Source organism: Nerophis ophidion, linkage group LG03, assembly GCF_033978795.1.
Source record: "Nerophis ophidion isolate RoL-2023_Sa linkage group LG03, RoL_Noph_v1.0, whole genome shotgun sequence".
In the NCBI taxonomy this organism is placed as follows: domain Eukaryota; kingdom Metazoa; phylum Chordata; class Actinopteri; order Syngnathiformes; family Syngnathidae; genus Nerophis; species Nerophis ophidion.
In genome coordinates, this window is record NC_084613.1 from 31,335,480 (window position 1) to 31,359,602 (window position 24,123).

The following is a 24,123-nucleotide window of genomic DNA, read 5'->3' on the forward strand; positions in this document are numbered from 1 at the left end:
TGTGTACTACAACACTCGCTAATGTGAAACATGTACTACAACACTCACAAACGTGTACTACAAGACTCGCTGGCGTGTACTACAACACTCGCTAATGTCTAACCTCTACTACAACACTCGCTAACGTGTAACGTGTACTACTCGCTAACGTGTAACGTGTACTACAACATTCGCTGACGTGCACTACAACACTCGGTAGTGTCTAACCTGTACTACAACACTCACTGATGTGTACTACAACACTCGCTAACATGTAACATGTACTACAACACTCGCTGGCATGTACTACAACACTTGCTAATGTCTAACCTCTACTACAACACTAGCTGAAGTGCACTACAACACTTGCTAACGTGTAACATGTACTACAACACTTGCTAACTTGTACTACAACACGCCCTGACATGAAATGTGTACTACAACACTCACGAACATGTACTACAACACTCGCTAACGTTTAACGTGTACTACAACACTCACAAACGTGTACTACAACACTCCATAACGTGTAACGTGTACTACAAGACTCGCTGACGTGCACTACAACACTCGCTAATGTTTAACCTTTACCACAACACATGCTAACGTGTAACGTGTACTACAACACTCGCTAACGTGTGACGTGTACTACAACTCGCTGACGTGTAACATGTACTACAACGTTCACTAATGTGTGCCGTGTACTACAACACTCACTGTCCTGTAACGTGTAATACAACACTCACTGACCTGTAATGTGTAGTACAACACTCGCTAACATGTAACGTGTAATACAACACTCGCTAACGTGTAACATGTACTAAAACAGTAGCTGACGTGTGACATGTAGTACAACAATCGCTGACGTGTAACATGTACTACAACAATCGCTGACATGTAACATGTACTACAACACTTGCTGACATGTGATGTGTACTACAATACTTAATGTGTACTACAACACTCGCTAATGTGTAACGTGTACTACAACACTCGTTAATGTGTAACATGTATTACGACATTCACTGAAGTGTAACGTGTACTTGAATACTTGTTAACGTGTAATGTGTACTACAACACTTGCTAATGTGTAACGTGTACTACAACACTAACTACCATGTAGTACAACACTCGCTAACATGTAATGTGTACCACAACAATTGCTAACGTGTACTACAACACTCACTAACGTGTAACGTGTACTACAATACTCATTAAAATGTACTACAACACTCAGTAACGTGTACTACAACACTCGCTTACATGTAATGTGTACTACGGGGCGGCATAGCTCGGTTTGGTAGAGTGGCCGTGCCAGCAACTTGAGGGTTGCAGGTTCGATTCCCGCTTGTGCCATCCTAGTTACTGTCGTTGTGTCCTTGGGCAAGACACTTTACCCACCTGCTCCCAGTGCCACCCACACTGGTTTAAATGTAACTTAGATATTGGGTGTCACTATGTAAAGCGCTTTGAGTCACTTGAGAAAAGCGCTATATAAATATAATTCACTTCACTTCACTACAACACTCGCTAACGTGTAACGTGTACTACAACACTCGCTAACGTGTACTATAGCACTCGCTAATATGTGACATGTACTACATCACTCACTAATATGCAGTACAACACTCGCTGATGTGTAATACAACAATTGCCAACGAGTAACGTGTACTACAACACTCGCCAACGTGTAACGTGTACTACAACACTCATGAACATGTACTACAACACTCGCTAACGTGTAACGTGTACAACAACACTCACAAACGTGTAGTACAACACTCCATAACGTGTACTACAACACTCGCTAATGTCTAACCTCTACTACAACACTCGCTAACGTGTAACGTGTACTACAACATTCGCTGACGTGTACTACAACACTCGGTAGTGTCTAACCTGTACTACAACACTCACTGATGTGTACTACAACACTCGCTAACATGTAACATGTACTACAACACTCGCTGGCGTGTACTACAACACTTGCTAATGTCTAACCTCTACTACAACACTAGCTGAAGTGCACTACAACACTTGCTAACGTGTAACATGTACTACAACACTTGCTAACTTGTACTACAACATGCACTGACATGAAATGTGTACTACAACACTCACAAACATGTACTACAACACTCGCTAACGTTTAACGTGTACTACAACACTCACAAACGTGTACTACAACACTCCATAACGTGTAACGTGTACTACAAGACTCGCTGACGTGTACTACAACACTCGCTAATGTCTAACCTTTACCACAACACATGCTAACGTGTAACGTGTACTACAACACTCGCTAACGTGTGACGTGTACTACAACTCGCTGACGTGTAACATGTACTACAAGACTCGCTGACGTCTACTACAACACTCACTAATGTTTAACGTGTACTACAACACTCACAAATGTGTACTACAACACTCCATAACGTGTAACGTGTACTACAAGACTCGCTGACGTGTACTACAACACTCGCTAATGTCTAACCTCTACTACAACACTCGCTAACGGGTAACGTGTACTACAACATTCGCTAATGTCTAACCTTTACCACAACACATGCTAACATGTAACGTGTACTACAACACTCGCTAACGTGTGGCGTGTACTACAACTCGCTGACGTGTAACATGTACTACAACGTTCATTAATGTGTACCGTGTACTACAACACTCACTGTCCTGTAACGTGTAATACAACACTCACTGACCTGTAACGTGTAGTACAACACTCGCTAACATGTAACGTGTAATACAACACTCGCTAACGTGTAACATGTACTAAAACAGTAGCTGACGTGTGACATGTACTACAACAATTGCTGACGTGTAACATGTACTACAACAATCGCTGACATGTAACATGTACTACAACACTTGCTGACATGTGATGTGTACTACAATACTTAATGTGTACTCAAACACTCGCTAATGTGTAACGTGTACTACAACACTCGTTAATGTGTAACATGTATTACGACATTCACTGACGTGTAACGTGTACTTCAACACTTGTTAACGTGTAGTGTGTACTACAACACTTGCTAACGTGTAACGTGTACTACAACACTAACTACCATGTAGTACAACACTCGCTAACATGTAATGTGTACTACGACAATTGCTAACGTGTACTACAACACTCACTAACGTGTAACGTGTACTATAACACTCATTAACATTTACTACAACACTCAGTAATGTGTACTACAACACTCGCTAATGTGTAATGTACACTACAACATTTGTTAACGTATAATGTGTACTACAACACTTGCTACAGTGTAACGTGTGCTATAAAACTAACTACCGTGTACTACAACACTCGCTTACATGTAACGTGTACTACAACACTCGCTAACATGTACTATAGCATTCGCTAATATGTGACATGTACTACATCACTCACTAATATGTACTACAACACTCGCTGATGTGTAATACAACAATTGCCAACGAGTAACCCGTACTACAACACTCAAAACGTGTACTTCAACACTCGCTAACGTGTACAACAACACTTACTAACCTGTACTACAAAACTCGCTAATGTGTAATGTGTACTACAACACTCGCTCACTTGTACTACAACACTAACTAATGTGAAACGCGTGCTACAACACTTGCTAACATGTACTACAAAACTCACTAATGTGTAACATGTACAACAACACTCGATAACTTGTACTACAATACTCGCTTACTTGTACTACAACACTCGCTCACTTGTACTACAACACTCGCTAACGTGTACTACAAAACTCGCTAACGTGTACTACAAAACTCACTAACGTGTAATACAAAACTGACTAAAGTGTACTACAACACTCGCTAACGTGTACTACAATACTTGCTGACGTGTACTACAACACTCACTAACGTGTAACATTTACTACAACACTTGCTAACGTGTATTACAAAACTCACTAACATGTACTACAACACTCGCTGACGTGTATTACAACACTCGCTGACGTGTACTACAAAATTCACTAACATGTACAACAACACTCGCTGACGTGTACTACAACACTCGCTGACGTGTACTACAATACTCACTAATATGTACAACACTGGCTGACGTGTACTACAACACTTGCTGACGTGTACTACAAAACTCACTAACATGTACTACAACACTGACTGACGTGTACTACAACACTCGCTGTCGTGTACTACAAAACTCACTAACATGTACTACAACACTGACGTGTACAACACTCGCTGACATTTACTACAAAACTCACTAACATGTACTACAACACTCGCTGACGTGTACTACAACACTTGCTGACGTGTATTGTGTACTACAACACTCGCTAATGTGTACCATGTACTACAAAACTCACTAACCTACTGTAGAAAACAAACTGTACAACAACATATAAAATTTCTTCTAGTACACACGCGAACATAGAGTGGAAAACAACATGTATGACAATACACGCGACATATTGTAAAAAATAACGTGCACTACAACGCATGCCAACAAAGTGTACAAAATAGTGTCCTACAACAGTTGCTACCATAAAATACTTAACTACATTTTTTTTCTTCTTTTTTTTAGTTGTAATATCTTTACAAAAACAAAAAAAAAACATTTACACACTGACATTATAGGGTATTGTGTGTAGCACTACAACATTTTTGTTTGTGTGTGTGTGTGTGTGTGTGTGTGTGTGTGTGTGTGTGTGTGTGTGTGTGTGTGTGTGTGTGTGTGTGTGTGTGTGTGTGTGTGTGTGTGTGTGTGTGTGTGTGTGTGTGTGTGTGTGTGTGTGTGTGCGCGCGCACGCACGCAAATTCAGACCACCCAGTTTGCAGATTAAAAGCTTCACATGACCCCTCCATTCACTCTCAGCCTTTTCATTAAATTTATCGTGTGTGTGTGTGTGTGTGTGTGTGTGTGTGTGTGTGTGTGTGTGTGTCACCTGGAAGCGACATGTAATGTTGTGACAATGTCATTGTTCAAGACATGATGTGTTGAAGTTAAGAATCCAAATACTAGATAGTCTGTGAACATTGTTCCAAAGTAGGCATTTTGTGTTGATTTATATACAAAAGTAAACACTGATTTGATCAAAGGTAGTAATATATGATGAAACATGGTGGCAGCTAAATAAGTTAACAAACCAAATACTAGATAGTCTGTGAATATGTTCCAAAGTAGGGCTTTTGTGATTATAATGATTATTATTATACTGACAATTATAATTATTATTATGACGATGATGATGCTGATTAAGATAATACAAGTGAGATGAAAGACAGTAAGTATATTGATATAAAAACATACATGTTACTGTAGTAAACATGGTATATGATGTAGTTTTAAATATATTTAGGATTCAATTTTATTTAAATTATGCATATGATTGTTTGAATGTACAGCAGAACTAATATTAATATGAACCTGTCACCTTATCTGTGGAAAGATGCATACTTCCACCTCGTGGACAAACCTCCTCACTACACCTTCACGCCTTACACGCAGTTACTATTAATAGTAGGATTATTAGTAGTAGTAGTACTACAAGTGTTATTGTTACAATTACTGTTCAAATTGATACTGTTATTATTACAGTTAATGTTATATGACTATTAACATTTTAGTACTATTAGCATTATTACTATCATTATTATATTATTATTGGCATGCCTTTCTATGTGATAGTGAAGCCTGTTGTTTACTTTTGTACATTTTATTGACCTTCCTTTATATTATTTGTATAATTCATTACCTGTTGTTGAAAATGTATTACTTGTTGTACATAATTAACTACCTTTTGTACATAATTAATTACTAATCCAGAGAGGTTCATTGGGTCTTCTAAAAAAATGATGGAAAGTTTTATTCTCTTAGCCAGACTGTGACCTGGGACCAGGTGGCGTACCAACCTGGGACACAGTCCTGAAGAGGTCGGACTCTAGATGGCGCTGTCAGCCTGCTACTAGACAGCTCCAAAAACTGTTCAAATGAGCTAAGCAAACATGTCACAAAAACATCAGGTGACAACCTCTGAGGAAGACCCCAGTTGTAGTCCAAACTGGCAGGTACCAAATAAACAACAGGTCTGGTCATGAGAATAACACATAAATGACCTTTTGAACAGAATTAAGGTTATCTAACTTTTGTATTTTTATTTACATTTTGTACACATTATTTACCTTGTGCACACAATATTTACCTTTTGTAAATAAATATTTACCTTTTGTACACACCATTGTAAAGGTTATGTACATTTGTATTTCTATTTACCTCGCGTTCACATTATTTACCTTTTGTACAGAATATTTACCTTTGCACAAATCATTTAACTTTTACATATAATTAATTGCCTTTTGAACGAAATGAATTACCTTTTGTACACATCATTATAAAGGTTATGTACATGCTGCAGGTGTATAGGTTATTTACTTTTATACACATAATTTACCTTTTAAAAGTTAAAGTACTAATGGTTGTCACACACAAACTAGGCTCTGGTGAAATTTGTCCTCTGAATTTGACCCATCCCCTTGTTCACCCCTTGGGAGGTAAGGGGAGCAGTGGGCAGCAGCGGTGGCCCGGGAATCATTTTTGGTGATTCAACCCCAAAATCCAACCCTTGATGCTGAGTGCCAAGCAGGGAGGTAATGGGTCACATTTTTATAGTAATTGGTATGACTCGGTCTGGGTTTGAACTCACAAACTACCGATCTCAGGGCGGACACTCTAACCACTGAGTAGGTGTACTTTCGTAGAAATTACTTACCTTTGTATACATTAATTACTTTTGTACACTATATTTATCTTTTGTACATAAAATTTACCTTTTGTAGACATTATTTACCTTTGTATACCTTATTTACTTTTGCACACATCATTTATCTTTTGTACACACTGTTTACCTTTTGTATACTTTATGTACCATAGTATGCCTTATTTACTTTTGTACACATTTACCTTTGTATGCTTTATTTACTTTTGTACACATTATCTTTTGTGCACGCTATTTACCTTTTGTATACATTATTTACCTTAGTATGCCTTATTTACTTTTGTAAACATTATTTTCCTTTTGTACACAACATTTACTTTAGTTTGTCTTATTTACTTTTGTACATATTTACCTTTGCATGCTTTATTTACTTGTGTACACATTTCCCTTTCGTACACAATATTTACCTTAGAATGCCTTATTTACCTTAATACAGATTTACCTTTGTATGTCTTATTTACTTTTATACACATTATTTACCTTTTGTACACAATATTTACCTTTGTACAAATCATTTACCTTTAGAACATAATTAATTACCTTTAAAATATAATTAACTTTTGTACACGTCATTATTATAAAAGTTTCTGCAGTTGTAAAGCTTAATTACTTTTATACATTTAATTAACCTTTTGTAGACATTATTCACCTTTGTACACATCATTTATCTTTTGTATACACAATTTACCTTTTGTATACATTATTTACCTTAGTATGTCTTATTTACTTTTGTACACATCTACCTTTGCATGCCCTATTTACTTTTGTACACATTATTTACCTTTTGTACACAACATTTACTTTAGTATGTCTTATTTACTTTTGTACATATTTACCTTTGCATGCTTTATTTACTTGTGTACACATTTACCTTTTGTACAAAATATTTACCTTAGAATGACTTATTTACTTTTGTACACATTTACCTTTGTATGCCTTATTTACTTTTGTACACATTTACCTTTTGTACACAATATTTACCTTTGTACAAATCATTTACCTTTAGAACATAATTAACTACCTTTTGTACACAATATTTACCTTTGTACAAATCATTTACCTTTAGAACATAATTAACTACCTTTTGAACATAATTAATTACCTTTTGTACACATCATTTTAAAGGTTTCTGGAGATGTAAAGCTTATTTACTTTTGTACACTTAATTTACCTTTTGTAGACATTATTTACCTTTGTATACCTTATTCACTTTTGCACACATCATTTATCTTTTGTATACACTGATTACCTTTTGTATACGTTATTTACCTTTGTATGCCTTATTTACTTTTGTACACATTATTTACCTTAGTATGCCTTATTTACTTGTGTACACATTTACCTTACAGTGACTTATTTACTTTTGTACAAATTATTTACCTTAATATGCCTTATTTACTTTTGTACAGATTATACAGTTGTGATCAAAATTATTCAACCCCCACATAATTTTGGTGTTTTAGCAAGTAGGACATTTATTCAGTATATTGTTTATAGTAATATCAAATAAAGATGCATTAAATAGATAAATGCAACTTGAATTACAACATTATATTTTGTAACATACCAAACCGTGCCATTTCTCTTAATATCTCATTGACAAAATTATTCAACCCCTTGAAGATCATAACATTTAAGAACAGAATTTGAATAAGGTCTTTTCAATCAGGTGTTGAAAACACCTGTAGATGTGATTAGAACCATAACGAACAACAATTAAACTGATTGAAAAAGACTGTGACGCTCAGCTTCTTGTAGATGGTCAATGGTGTATTTGCAACATGGTGAAGTCCAGGGAGTGGTCAAAGAAGTCAAGAGAGGAGGTATGGATATAAGAAAATAGCAAAGACATTACACATTCCATGAGACACAGTTGGGAGCATAATTCGCAAGTTTAAAGCTAAAGGCACAGTGGAAACACTACCTGGGCGTGGTAGAAAGAGGATGCTGTGTGCAACTGTTGTCCGGTATTTGAGCGTACAGTGGTGAAAAACCCCAGGGTAACAGCTGAGGAACTACAAAAGGACATTGCAGAGGGGGAATGCAGGTTTCGTCCCAAACAATAAGGCGCGCACTGCGAGATGAAGGCCTCCATGCCAGAACTCCCAGGCGCACCCCACTTCTGACTACCAGGCACAAGTAAAATAGACTCCAGTATGCCAAAAATCATCTTGACAAACCCCAAAGGTTTTGGGAAACTTTTCTATGGAGTGATGAGACAAAAGTGGAACTCTTTGGGCCTATGAATCAACGTTATGTCTGGAGGAGAAAAAATGAAGCCTACAAAGAAAAGTACACCTTGCCTACTGTTAAGCATGGTGGGGGGTCAATCATGCTCTGGGGCTGTTTCTCTGCCTCAGGTACCGGGAATCTCCGGCGCGTTCAAGGCATTATGAATTCTATTTCCTACCAGGATATATTAGCTGCAAATGTCATGAAGTCAGTGACGAAGCTGAGGATTGGGAGACGTTGGACCTTCCAACAGGACAACGATCCCAAGCATACCTCCAAATTAACATCAGAGTGGTTGCAGAAGAAGGCTGGAAGACTCTGGAGTGGCCTTCACAGTCGCCAGACCTAAATCCTATAGAAAACCTGTGGTGGTGGTACTTGAAGAAGGCAGTTGCAGCACGCAAGCCCAAGAATATGAATGAACTGGAGGCCTTTGCCCAAGAGGAATGGGCTAAAATACTTGTAGATCATTGCAAGAAGCTTGTGTCCGGTTATGTATCACGTTTGAAGGATGTAATTACTGTCAAAGGGTGTTCTACTAAGTACTAAAGATGCATGTAACTAGGGGGTTGAATCATTTTGTCAATGCGATATTAAGAAAAATTTCCTTTTTTGGTATTTTGGAAAATACAGTGTTACAATTTAAGTTGCATTTGTCTATTTGACACATCTTTATTTGATATGACTATAAACAAAATACGGAATAAATGTCCAACTTGCTAAAACACCAAAATTGTGTGGGGGTTGAATAATTTTGATCACAACTGTATACCTTACTATGCCTTATTTACTTTTGTACACATTATTTACCTTAGTATGCCCTATTTACTTTTAAACACTTTTACCTTAGTATGCCTTATTTACTTGTGTACACATCACCTTTCTACAAAAAGTGGTTTACCTGTGTAAAGGTGATTTACCTTTGTAAGTGTGATTTACCATTGCAAGGGTGATTTACCTTTGCAAGGGTGATTCACCTTTGTAAAGGTGATTTACCTTCGTGAAGGTGGTTTACCTCTGTAAAGGTGATTTACCTTTGTACATGTCCACCAGTGAGTCTTGCAGATCTTTGCTTGGCGTCCATCTTGACAAGTTGTTATCTTCTGGATTGCCTGGAATGTTTTTTCTGTGGGAAGAAAATCTCATCAGTTTTTTTACAAACAGGATTTATTTCATACATGTTGTCATCCAATCGTGCTTTATGGTCACGTGATCACAAACTACAAACATGTTACACACACATAGTACACATGTTACACACATTACACACTCACACTACACATGCATGTTACACACAGAACACACGTTACACACTCACACTGCACATGTATGTTACACACATACTACACGCTCACACTACATACATGTTACACACAAAACGTACACGTTACACACATAGTACACACGTCACACACAGTACACGTTACACATTCACACTACACATGCATGTTATACATATTCTATACACATTTTACACACAAATAGTACACACGTTACACACACACTATACTTTCATGTTACACACAGAGTACACACGTTACACACACATACTACATAAATGATCACACACTACACATCCACATACCTTTATCTTTATTTTTCACACACGTTACACACATAGTACACGTTACACACATTCTACACGTATGATCACACACTCACACAACACATGCATGTTACACACACACACACGCATGTTACACGTACATAGTACATGCATGTTACACACGTTTCTCACACTACACACACGTTACACACTCCACATGCATGTTACACACACATAGTACACGCTCACACTAAACATGCATTTTACACACACACACACTACATACACGTTACACACAAACTACACGTACATGTCACACACACATAGTACACACACACACATTACAATACACATACTACATTCATGTTACACACATAGACCCACTACACACATTACACACAGACCCACTACACACGTTAGACACACACTACACTTTTTACACACACACACTCACACTGGATACATGTTACACAGACCCACTACAAACGTTACACACAGACCCACTACACACACACACACACACTACACAAGTTACACACACACTACACGCTCACACTGGATAAATGTTACACACACACACAGACCCACTACACACGTTACACACACTAGATACGTGTTACACACAGACCCACTCCACATGTTTCACACACACACACACACACACACACACACACACACACACACACACACACACACACCTACTCTCAAAATAGATACATGTTACACACATACTACATTGATATAATATTCATACACACACATACAAACACATTATAAATGCATACATACAAATACATTATTTATGCATACATACAATTATTTAAACATATACACATACATACAAATACATTATTTATACATTCAATTATCTATTCTCATCTATCCTACATGAAATGATTGATACATGCATACATACATATATAAAGGCAGAGCTGAAACGAGCGTCATTAAATTTTTTGTTTGTTTGTTGTTTATTTACGGGATTTTGGTCCGTTTAGTAGTCAAAGCTCACGTTTCACCTGGAGTGTTTAAGTATTGCACAGCGTGTTTACGTCAGATCATACGACCCCTGCACTGGACAACACCGCTCCTTAAAATACGCTTGGGTTTAGTAAACTTTTTCACCGACATAACTTGCAATGGCAGACGCCGCAAAAAGCAGTGGACAAGATACATAGCAAAATGAGGGAATTAAGAAGCGACAAAAATTGTGTAAGGTGTGGGAACACATCACACTAAAATCGAAGAAAAATGCAGTCGTATGCAGACATTGCAAAGTGGAGCTGGCATACCACAATAGCACAAGTTCGGTGCTGCAGCACCTGTTGAGAAAGCATCCAATACAAGGATGTCACACAAGGTAAGTCCATCCATCCATCCATCCATTTTCTACCGCTTGTCCCTTTTGAGATCACTGGGGGTGCCAGAGCCTATCTCAGCTGCATTCCGGCGGTAGGCGGGGTACACCCTGGACAAGTCGCCACCTCATCGCAGGGCCAACACAGACAGACAGACAACATTCACACTCACATTCACACTAGGGCCAATTTAGTGTTGCCAATCAACCTATCCCCAGGTGCATGTCTTTAGACTGTTCTGTGACCCACGTAGTCACGGGGGAGAACTGCAAACTCCACACAAAAAGATCCAGAGAGCAGGATCGAACACAGGACCTTCGCATTGTGAGGCAGACGCACTTACCCCTGTTCCACCATGCTGCCTGCAAGGTAAGTTATCTATTATCACATGTATACGCAAAAGTTTTGTTAGTAAAATATATGTTATTCATTATGATAACCAGGATGTGTTCTTTCACTACCGCAAAATCATCAAATGCCGCCAAAAGGTGTTGAAAAACTAATAACGCTATCCGAGCTGTCGTGTTCAATTAGCCTTTCATTAGTAACCACATGAAAGTTATTCGGGTTATTCAAGTCATGGAACCACATGCTACCTGGATTGCTTGCACTTGCAGCCACTATAGTCTCTACAGCAGAGGTAGGGAACCTATGGCTCTAGAGCCAGATGTAGCTCTTTTGATGACTGCATCTGGCTCTCAAGATAAATCTTAGCTGACATTGCTTAACACGATAAGTAATGAATAATACATCCAACGGCCTTCACGCGAATCCCTTAGGGGTGATGGACAACTGGGCAGTGTTTGAAGAGCTGCAGCCCGCCACCGTAGCCCCCCACTCCCTCCCCTCTGTTGCAAGTCTGGAGATGTATGTTGTGATACGTATATATGCTTTGCTCTGGAGTTTTTTTTTCTCCCCATAGCTGTTCTGTGACCCTAGACACTGTTTGTTTGTCTAATCAAATCAATCAGTCAATCAACAAAGTTGTGTTGTACCTGGGCAATAACAATACTTACCTACCTACAAAATTACGCTGATAATCACAGTGTCAACATATCCAATTCTACCTCACCTGTTCAAGAAGTCGCATTCATGATAAGAAGTATTTGATTTATTATTGGTTAGCTTCAGAATAACAATGTTCTTAAAAAGAGTAAGAGACCTACAATACTCTAAAAATGTTGGTCTTACTAAAAAAAATGCAGGCATTTAGTTACATTCATTGTTAAAAACTATTATATGGCTCTCACGGAAATACATTTTAAAATATTTGGCTTTCATGGCTCTCTCAGCCAAAAAGGTTCCCGACCTCTGCTCTACAGCATAGACGCCGGTCTGCATTTCTGCCAGTGGGTGCTCGGACAGGCAGTATATCTGACGCTACTTTTGTGAGCATGCGCGGTTTGTGCTTGGTGGTGACTCACCACTGGTTGCACATTTCAAATGCAGTATTAAAGGCACTACCTAATCCACTTTTTATGTTTGATATATTGAAAACTGTTCTTGTTTTATTTTTGATATTAAAATATAGTTTTATTTTAACTTTCTCAGGGAATATTAATTTTGAACTACAAACCCTGTTTCCATATGAGATGGGAAATTGTGTTAGATGTAAATATAAACGAAATACAATGATTTGCAAATCCTTTTCGACCCGTATTCAATTGAATGCACTACAGAGACAAGATATTTGATGTTCAAACTCATAAACTTAATTTTTTTTTGCAAATAATAATTAACTTAGAATTTCATGGCTGCAACACGTGCCAAAGTAGTTGGGAAAGGGCATGTTCATCACTGTGTTACATCACCTTTTATTTTAACAACACTCCATAAACGTTTGTGAACTGAGGAAACTAATTGTTGAAGCTTTGAAAGTGGAATTCTCTCATTCTTGTTTTATGTAGAGTTTTAGTCGTTCAACAGTCCGGGGTCTCCGCTGCATAGCAGAGTTTTAACTTGCACTTACGGATGTAGCGACCAACTGTAGTTACTGACAGTGGTTTAATGAAGTGTTCCTGAGCCCATGTGGTGATATCCTTTACACACTGATGTCGGTTTTTAATGCAGTACCGCCTGAGGGATCAAAAGTCCGTAATATTATTGCTTACGTGCAGTGATTACTCCGAATTCTCTGAACTTTTTGATGATTTTACGGACTGTAGATGGTAAAATCCCTAAATTCCTTGCAATAGCTCGTTGAGAAATGTTGTTCTAAAACTGTTTGACGAATTGCTTACAAAGTGGTGACCCTCACCCCATCCTTGTTTGTGAATTACTTAGCATTTCATGGAAGCTGCTTTTATACCCAATCATGGCACCCACCTGTTTCCCAGTTAGCCTGCACACCTGTGGGATGTTCCATATAAGTGTTTGATGAGCATTCCTCAACTTTTATCAGTATTTATTGCCACCTTTCCCAACTTCTTTGTCACGTTTTGCTGGCATTATATTCAAAAGTTAATAATTATTTGCAAAAAAAATGTTTATCAATTTGAACATCAAATATCTTGTCTTTGTAGCATATTCAACTGAATAAGGGTTGAAAATGATTTGCAAATCATTGTATTCCATTTATATTTACATCTAACACAATTTTCCAACTCATATGGAAACGGGGTTTGTAATTTTATATGTATGTATTTTCATCCCAAACATTTTATGATAGCAAAATGGACATTGATTACTATTTTGCATACAATGAACTGTATTGCATTCTTAAAATTGTAAACAGTTGTCATTATTAAGTAGTTCGTCTTTTTATATTGTTTATGTATTGTTGGCAGGTTGAAAACGGATCAGCGGATTTGCGTGGAAAAAAACGCCATCTAAACGGCACCGTAAAATAATCATCAAAACCACACGAGACAAGAACTTCATTTATGCAGTCACACCACACAGCACATAGGGCTGTGAGTGCACCTGTTTTTATTGGCACACACAAATTGAAACAGTCAACTACGAATGCATTTCAGCTGTGCGTGTCAGCCTTCAAAAATGAAAACGTGTTTAGGAAATAAAAGACAATTAGGCCAAACGCAGTAATTGAGGGCACATCTTGTATAATTAAACCTTAATTACGCAAAAATATTGCTCCGGCCTGGCTGCACCAAATAATAATATAAATCCATTTAATAAAGTCAAAATACAAATGAGGCAACAAGGGAAGTATCCCACACTTCTCTTTTGTACAGTAAATTTCTACAGTCGATATGGGCATCTACATCAACAATATGATTTTCCTGAGAAGGTGGCAGGACAGAAAAAAAAAAAAAAAAAAATTTAAGCAAAAATATTATTTATTCGATCAATCGATCGTGATATTAGATACAATACTCGATTACTAAAATATTTGATAGCTGCAGCTCTAAAGTGCAAGTTCGCAACTTTTGGTCGCTAATAAAAAAGCCTTGCCTGTACCGTAAGTAGCAGACGATGCGCCCGTGACGTCACGAGTTGTAGGGCTCCTCACATCCTCACATTGTTTACAACCATAGCCACCAGCAGCCAGAGCGATTCGGACCGAGAAAGCGACAATTTCCCCATTAATTTGAGCAAACATGAAAGATTTGTGGATGACGATAATGAGAGTGAAGGACTAGGGGGAAAAAAGGTGAGGGCAGTGAGAGTGATTCAGATGTTATTAGACACATTTAGTAGGATAATTCTGGAAAATCCCATATCCGCCTATTGTGTTACTAGTGTTTTAGTGAGATTATATAGTACCTAAAAGTCGGAGGGGTGTGGCCACGGGTGTGGTGACCGCCAGTGTCTCTGAGGGAAGCAACTCAGCTGCAGCAGGACGCAAGCTCCGCTCATAACTACGGTAAGAGTCGACTTTTTACCACGATTTTCTCACCGAAACCTGCCGGTTGACATATGGTCGGGATCCATGTTCGCTTGACCGCTCTGTTCCATAGTAAAGCTTCACCTTCGGGAATTTTAAAAAAGGAAACACCAGTTGTGTTTGTGATGCTAACGGCAGCTGCAGTGCACCGCTTCCCACCTACATCTTTCTACTTTGACGTCTCCATTATTAATTGAACAAATTGCAAAAGATTCAGCAACACAGATGTGCAGAATACTGTGTGGTTATGTGAATAAAGTAGACTACTTATAGCTTGAATCGGGCTGGAAAAAAATGTCCGCTACAACCCGAGACGTCACGCGCACACGTGATCATACGCATCATCATACGCGTCATCTCCTATGATGACGCCTACGTCATCATTCTGCGACGTTTTCAACAGGATAACTTGTGGGAAATTTAAAATTTCAATTTAGTAAACTAAACCGGCCGTACTGGCATGTGTTGCAATGTTAATATTTCATCATTGATATATAAACTATCAGACTGCGTGGTCGGTAGTAGTGGGTTTCAGTAGGCCTTTAATATTTGGTTGCGTGTTCCTTGGCAAGTTTCACGACAATAAGACGCTTTTGGTAACCATAGCTTTTGGTTGATTTTTTGACCACTCCTCTTGACAAAATTGGTGCAGTTCAGCTACTGTAAATGTGTTGGTTTTCTGACATGGACTTGTTTCTTCAGCATTGTCCACATGTTCTCAATGGGATTTAAATCAGGGATTTGGGAAAGCGATTCTAATACCTTAATTCTAGCCTGTTTTAGCCATTCCTTTACCAATGTCGACATGTGTTTAGGGTCATTGTCCTTTTGGAACACTCAACTGTGCCCAAGACGCAACCTTCAGTTGATGATTTTAGGTTGTCCTGAATAATTTGGAGGTAATCCTCCTTTTTTACTGTCCCATTTACTGTCTGTAAAGTGCAGTTGCATTGGCAGCAAAACAGGCTCATAGCATAATACTACCACCACCAGGTTTGATGGTAGTAATGGTGTTCCTGGGATTAAAGGCCTCAACTTTTCTCCTTCAAACATATTGCTGGGCATTGTGGCCAAGATGTTCAATTTTTGTTTCATTTGACCAAAGAAGTTTCCTCCAGAAGGTCTTATCTTTGTCTGTTATCAGTACCAAACTTTAGACGAGCCTTAAGGTGTCGCTTCTGGAGCAAGGGCTTCCTTCTTGCGTGGTAGCCTCTCAGTGCATGGCGATGCAAAATACGCTCGACTGTGGACACTTACATCTGAGTTCCAGCAGCTTCCATTCATTGCAGAACAACTTTTTGCTGGTTTTCGGTTGACTCTTGATCATCCTGACCAATTTTTCTTTCAGCAGCAGGCAATAGCTTGCGTTTTCTTCCTGATTGTGGCAGTGACAAAACTGTGCATTGCACTTTATACTTATTAACAATTGTATGCACATTTGCTCTTGGGACCCAAAGCTGCTTTGAAATGGCTCCAAGTGACTTTCCTAACTTGTTCAAGTCAATTTGTTTTTTCAGATCTGTGCTGAGTTCCTTTGACTTTCCATTGTCACGTTTGTAACAGAGTCTAATGACTGCATCACATGAGCCCTATTTTAATGGACTTAGAGAAGTCAACAGGTGCCGTCAATCATAATCACTCACATGAAGTTAAGAGGTCATGCCATGAAGACAATTTGATTTGATTGTAACATTTCTACAACGCCAACATTGATTAATGTATGTTGCTCTATGTATAGTTTTTACCCAGCAGATTTGGTCACATTTTCAGTAGACTCATAAGAACCTAACTTCATGAAAGTTATATGTGACCAACAAGTTAAGCTCCAATCACTCTATCACAAAAAAGTAAGAGTTGTAGAAATTATTGGAAACTCAAGACAGCCATGACATTATGCCCTTCACAAATGTATGTAAACGTTTGACCACGACTGTACATGCATACATACAGCTGCTCCAACACCCCCGACCCCGAAAGAGACAAGCGGTAGAAAATAGATGGCTGGATGGATACATATATACAAGCATACATAAAAGTATTTATACATGCTTACATACATACATTATATATACACACACATATATATATATATATATACATATATATATATATATATATATACATACATACATATATATACATATATATATATATACATACATATATATACATATATATATACACACACACACACACACACACACACACACACATACATACAAACAAAACTATTTTTACATACATGCATGCATTTTTTTTTTCACACACATACATAGTTATTAATACATACATTATGGGCAAGTTAATGTCAATAAGTTGATAACAAAAAGCTAGTAACAAAATGATGTTGACATCAACAAGATAACTAGCTGCTATCACCTAGTTGATACCAACAGTGATATTTTGCCCAGCAAGGAGGACAACAGGAAGTTTGTCTTACAGGTGTTGCAGCTGCACTTGGAGACCACACATCTTCTTTTTAGCTTTCTGCAAAGCAAGATGGACGTCTGACACTTTGCTGACACACGCCATGCTAACAACAATTGCCGTCATGGTAACCCAAAGCAACATGGACGTCTTGACACTTTGCAGATACACGCCATGTTGTTATAGTAACCCGAAGCAACATGGACGTCTGACACACCATGTTAACACAGCGATTGTCGTCATGGTAACCCTAAGCGACATGGACGTCTGACACTTTGCTGCCATGCTTACACCACAATTGTCGTCATGGTAACCCAAAGCAACATGGACGTCTGACAATTTGCTGCCATGCTAACACAACAATTGTCATCACAGTAACCCAAAGCCACATGGACGTCTGACACTTTGTTGACACACACCATGTTAACACAACAATTGTCGTCATGGTAACCCGAAGCAACATGGACGTCTAACACTTTGCAGGCACGCTACTACAAGAAGAAGCATAGTTACGGTAACCACCATGGGTGAGAGTAGAAAACAGATGAGGTGACACAAAGAAGGTTGTGACAGGATGAGTTTAATCTAACGTTTATGATTTCTTGTGACAGGATGAGTTGAATCCAACATTTATATTTTTTGGCGTGACAGGATGAGTTGAATCCAACATTTATAATTTCTTGTTGTGACGAGATTAGTCTATTCCAACATTTATCATTTCTTGTTGTGAAAGGATGAGTTAAATCCAACACTGATGATTTCTTGTCGTGACAGGATTTACTGCTGTGACAGGACGAGTTGAATCCAACATTGATGATTTCTTGTCGTGACAGGATGAGTTGAATCCAACATTTAGGATTTACTGCTGTGACGGGACGAGTTGAATCCAACATTGATGATTTCTTGTCGTGAAAGGATGAGTTGAATCCAACATTTAGGATTTACTGCTGTGACAGAACGAGTTGAAAACATTGATTTCTTGTTGTGACAGGATGAGTTGAATCCATCATTTATCATTTCTTGTTGTGACAGGATGAGTTGAATCCAACATTAATGATTTCTTGTTATGACATGATGAGTTGAATCCAAAATTTATGATTTCTTGTTGTGACAGGATGAGTTGTATCCATCATTTATCATTTCTTGTCGTGACAGGATCAGTTGAATCAAACAATGATGATTCCTTGTTGTGACAGGATGAGTTGAATCAAACATTGATGATTTATTGTTGTGACAGGATGAGTTGAATCCAAGATGTATCATTTCTTGTCGTGACAGGATGAGTTGAATCCAACATTGGTCATTTCTTGTTGTGCTGATCCAGCAGTTTGTTGAGCACTTCCAGGTCTAGCTTATGTTTCATCACCAGTTGTCCGTTCAGGTGCAAGACAGGAATGTCCCACTTGTACTTGTCCCACCACGCCACGTTTTCTGGTGCACTGATGTCCACCTGTTGCAGGACAAACTGACACAGACAACAATTACCCAGCATGCAGTGCAACGTCCCAGCATGCCTCATTGCTTACTTTGTGTTTGAGCGGCTCCAAGGCTTGTTTGACTTGGTGGCACAGAGGACACGGATCCTGCAAGCAACAGGTGAGCTTTATACATGTATGTAGTTATGTGTGTTATCTACTTGGCCCTACCTTGGTGAACAGAGTGAGGAGGGGTTTGCCACTGACGCAGTAGCGCCTGACACCCGACAAAAACATGACAACCTAAGAAGAAGAACAACATACAAGCAGTTGCTAACCTGGAAATTCAGATGAGAGCTCACAGCTTCCGACCAATCACAGTGTAGCAAGGTGGGGGCGAAAGAAATCCGTCCAAAGGCAATTCTTTTTTAGGACTGTTTTAAATCCATCCAAAATGTTCAAAAATGCATTTCAAAATAAATAATATGTTCAAAAATATTTTTTTAATGCTGAAATCAACTTCAGATATATCTGCTGATATAAAGTCAAAACAATTTTTTTTAATGTTTCATGCCATTTTTGTCAAAGAAACACAGTTTTTAACTGTAAAAACACAATATGCAGTATTTTCCACAAAAAATATTTCATTACTGGAATATTTGATGTGAAGTAATGAGTCAATAATTCATTACATGATTGAAAATATGCAAAATGTTTCCCCGAAAATATTTCATAACATTGATTAAATTCATTATTCTTTTTTGGAGCGATGACAGTTCATTTGAAAAAAAAAATCACACTAAACTCCTCAGGGATCCAAAAGGGTCCCACTAATAAAAGTGTTAAAAATATATTTTTGACATTCAGCACCAAAATCTCTCGATCGACTTCAGATCTATCCACCAATTATAATTTTTTATTATGTTTTTTTATGTTTGTTTGATGCTCATTTTGTCAAAGAAAACTTAGTTTTTTAGATAGCAAACACAAAATATGCAATACTTTCCCCTCTAAAACATTTCTAAGTGTAATATTTGATGTAAAGTAATTGTGGCCTTAAATATGTCAATAATTCATAACCACATTGTTTTTGATTCATTATTATTTTTGAAGCAGTTCATTTGAAAAAAAAAAGAAAAAATCACACTAAACTCCTCAGGGATTCAAAAGGGTCCCACTCATAAAAGTGTTAAAAATATTTTTTGACATTTTCCAGCTAAATCTCTAGATAGACTTCAGATATATCCACCAATTATTAAGTATTTAGTATTTTTATGTTTGTTTGACAGCCTTTTCATCAAAGAAAAAAATGTTTAGATAGCAAACACACAAAATACGGAATACTTTCCACAAAAAATATTTCTTAGGGTAATATTTGAACTGAAGTAATTGTGGCCTTAAATATGTCATAAATTCATAATCACATTGATTTTGATTCATTATTATTTTGGAGCAATGACAGTTTTAAAGGGAAAAAACAACCTGCATGGCAGTTTTGTGTTCTTAGAGTCAGCTTTGCAACTTTTTCCCCTGTTTGCTCTTTTACTCCACTTTACAAGTAGAATAAAATAATCGACACAACACTCGCACTGTACTTGAATCAAGTGATTCTCTGGCCTGCCACTACATGGAGCCCTCAGCTGTACTACAATATGACAGACTACAAATGAAAGAAGTGCATTATTTCGAAAGAAATACCGCTGCTAAAAGTGCAACTACATGAAGTCAGATGAAAAGGGTTCATGTCACGCACAATCACAATAAAATCATCCCAAAACCTTTTCAAAGTTGAAAAAGCAAACAAATGTGAATAAATGTCTTGTGAAATTGTTACATTGTGGCCAGGCGGCACAACAAAAGACAGAAAGAGCATTTGTTGATTTCACATTTACTTGGGAGTTGGATCACGTGACGCAAACAGGAGGCGTTCCCGAAACAGAGCGGCTCATGAGGACGCACTCCCTGACCTGGGAAACGCCTACCTTGTTGCCAGACGTGTGATCAGCTCCAGGTGCCATTACTACTTCCAAAATGCCACAAAGCGGAGTCGTTTCAAGACTATAAGGCTGTGTGATAATCTGATAGGTACCGTAATATCACACAACAATGTCATATATTGTTGTTTTACTGCAGCTAATACTTTATTGGATGTGTAAATACGAAAGTATACTGTAATACTGGTCATGGTAATTTAGATGTGTTATATATTGTATATCCATCCTTCCATTTTCTACTGCTCATCCCTTTCGGGGTCGCGGGGGGTGCTGGAGCCTATTGCAGCTACAATCGGGCGCAAGGCGGTGTACACCCTGGACAAGTCGGCACCTCATCGCAGGGCCAACACAGATAGACAGACAACATTCACACAATAGGGCCAATTTAGTGTTGCCAATCAACCTATCCCAAGGTGCATGTCTTTGGAGGTGGGAGGAAGCCGGAGTATATATCATATACAAATATAATAATCCATCCATCCATTTCTACCGCTTGTCCCTTTTGCGGTCGTGGTGGGTGCTGCAGCCTATCTCAGCTGCATTTGGGTGGAAGGCGGGGTATATATTACAGTATATACAAATATGATAATGTATCAGTGTATATTAAATGTAAATATTACATATAATATGATTACACATGACATTTAGTCTCCTTTATACCTGCATTATCTTTCCCATCCTTTGTAACTGAGCTACTGTGTGGAACAATTTCCCTTGTGGATCAATAAAGGTTGTCCAAGTCTAAGTCGAAAACTAACCTGACTCTCGCCAGATCCTTGTAGTTCGATGAGCTACTAAGGTCCGGGGCAGGCAGGAGGCGGCAACCTTCAGCATACAAAGAGCCATTTGAGCCCATTTCCCACCTAAGTTAACCCACCTAGAGCCGCAAACTCTGTTAAAGCCCAAAAATGACAATAACACTACTTTTAGTTTCATTACATTTAAGCCAGTGGTTCTCAACATTTTTTCAGTGATGTACCCCCTGTGAACATTTTTTTAATTCAAGTACCCCCTAATCAGAGCAAAGCATTTTTGGTTGAAAAAAAGAGATAAAGAAGTAATATACAGCACTGTGTCATCAGTTTCTGATTTGTTAAATTGTATAACAGTGCAAAATATTGCTCATTTGTAGTGGTCTTTCTTGAACTATTTGGAAAAAAAGATATAAATATAACTAAAAACTAGTTGAAAAATAAACAAGTGATTCAATTATACATAAAGATTTCAACACATAGAAGTAATCAACTTAAAGTGCCCTCTTTGGGGATTGTAATAGAGAGCCATCTGGATTCATGAACTTAATTCTTTACATTTCTTCACAAAAAAATAAATCTTTAACATCAATATTTATGGAACATGTCCACAAAAACTCTAGCTGTCAACACTGAATATTGCATTGTTGTATTTTTTTTCCCCCACAGTTTATGAACTTACATTCATATTTTGTTGAAGTGTTATTCAATAAATATATTTATAAAGAATTTTTGAATCGTAGCCATTTTTACAATATTTAAAAAAAATTTCACATACCCCCATTTGGGAACCACTGATTTAAGCTATAGTATTTATTAAATCAAACACTAGACAGAATATGACATAGCAAGTAATTTTTTGCTGTGATCAGCTTTCCACAGCAGTTCCAAAACAGCTCTTTTTCAGGTACTCCAGCTTGGTGGTATTTTTCTGCAAATACTGTGTGTTTGTTCTGGAAATGTATTTCTACATTTGATTTTTTGTTGTTTGCTATTTTCTCCCCACATATTAAGCACACAGATGAACCAACCTCGTAAACAGTAACCACAAATGAAACTGTCCATGTAGCATTAAATGTTTTATTTTCATCAGAAATGTTTCTCTTTTGGATTTGTCCATTGCTAATTTACTGGGGGTTGACCACTAAAAAAAATGCAATTGTGTTACTGTACATTTCGATAGACAAAATGTTGCAAGATCACAAACTCTAAAATAAAAACAGCTACATTAAAATAGACTAATTTAATAAAATAAATTAAATTAAAATGAAATTGCCATTATTTATTTACATTTTTCAAAAGCCAGAGGGAGCCAGGCCTGAGCCGCAGGTTGCAGACCACTGTTCTGGGTAGAGCAGGGGTGTCAAACTGAAATGCAGAGTGGGCCAAAATTTTAAACTGAATAAAGCTGCGGTCCAAGGTTGAACAAATTAACCTTTTAATAGGGACCCAAACAAGTTTTACATTGAATATTGAACGAGCAAAGCTTGTATAACTTTATAGTGACATGCAAAATCGATTTTCAAATATTGTAGCATCCCGGAAGAGTTAGTGCTGCAAGGGGTTCTGGGTATTTGTTCTGTTGTGTTTATGTTGGGTTACGGTGCAGATGTTCTCCCTAAATGTGGTTGTCATTCTTGTTTGGTGTGGGTTCACAGTGTAGCGCATATTTGTAACAGTGTTAAAGTTGTTTATACGGCCACCCTCAGTGTAACCTGTAAGGCGGTTGACCAAGGTTGCCTTGCATTCACTTGTTTGTGTGTAAAGTCCGCACATAGTATGTGACTGAGCCGACACAATGTTTGTATG

At 37.8% G+C, this 24,123-nt stretch overlaps 1 protein-coding gene across 5 annotated transcripts in view; it reads right to left on the reverse strand.

Moving 5' to 3' along the window:
• mipol1 (mirror-image polydactyly 1) overlaps nt 1–24,123 on the reverse strand; it is a 92,839-nt gene that overhangs the window by 67,890 nt on the left and 826 nt on the right. For all 5 annotated transcript variants that reach the window (XR_009806088.1, XM_061894919.1, XM_061894918.1 and 2 more), the window contains exon 2: nt 10,010–10,101. Coding sequence is in view for 4 of the 5 variants with exons in the window: in XM_061894918.1 (XP_061750902.1) it covers nt 10,010–10,059 (50 nt within the window). In the remaining variant the exon portion in view is untranslated. The remainder of the gene's footprint in view (nt 1–10,009; nt 10,102–24,123) is intronic.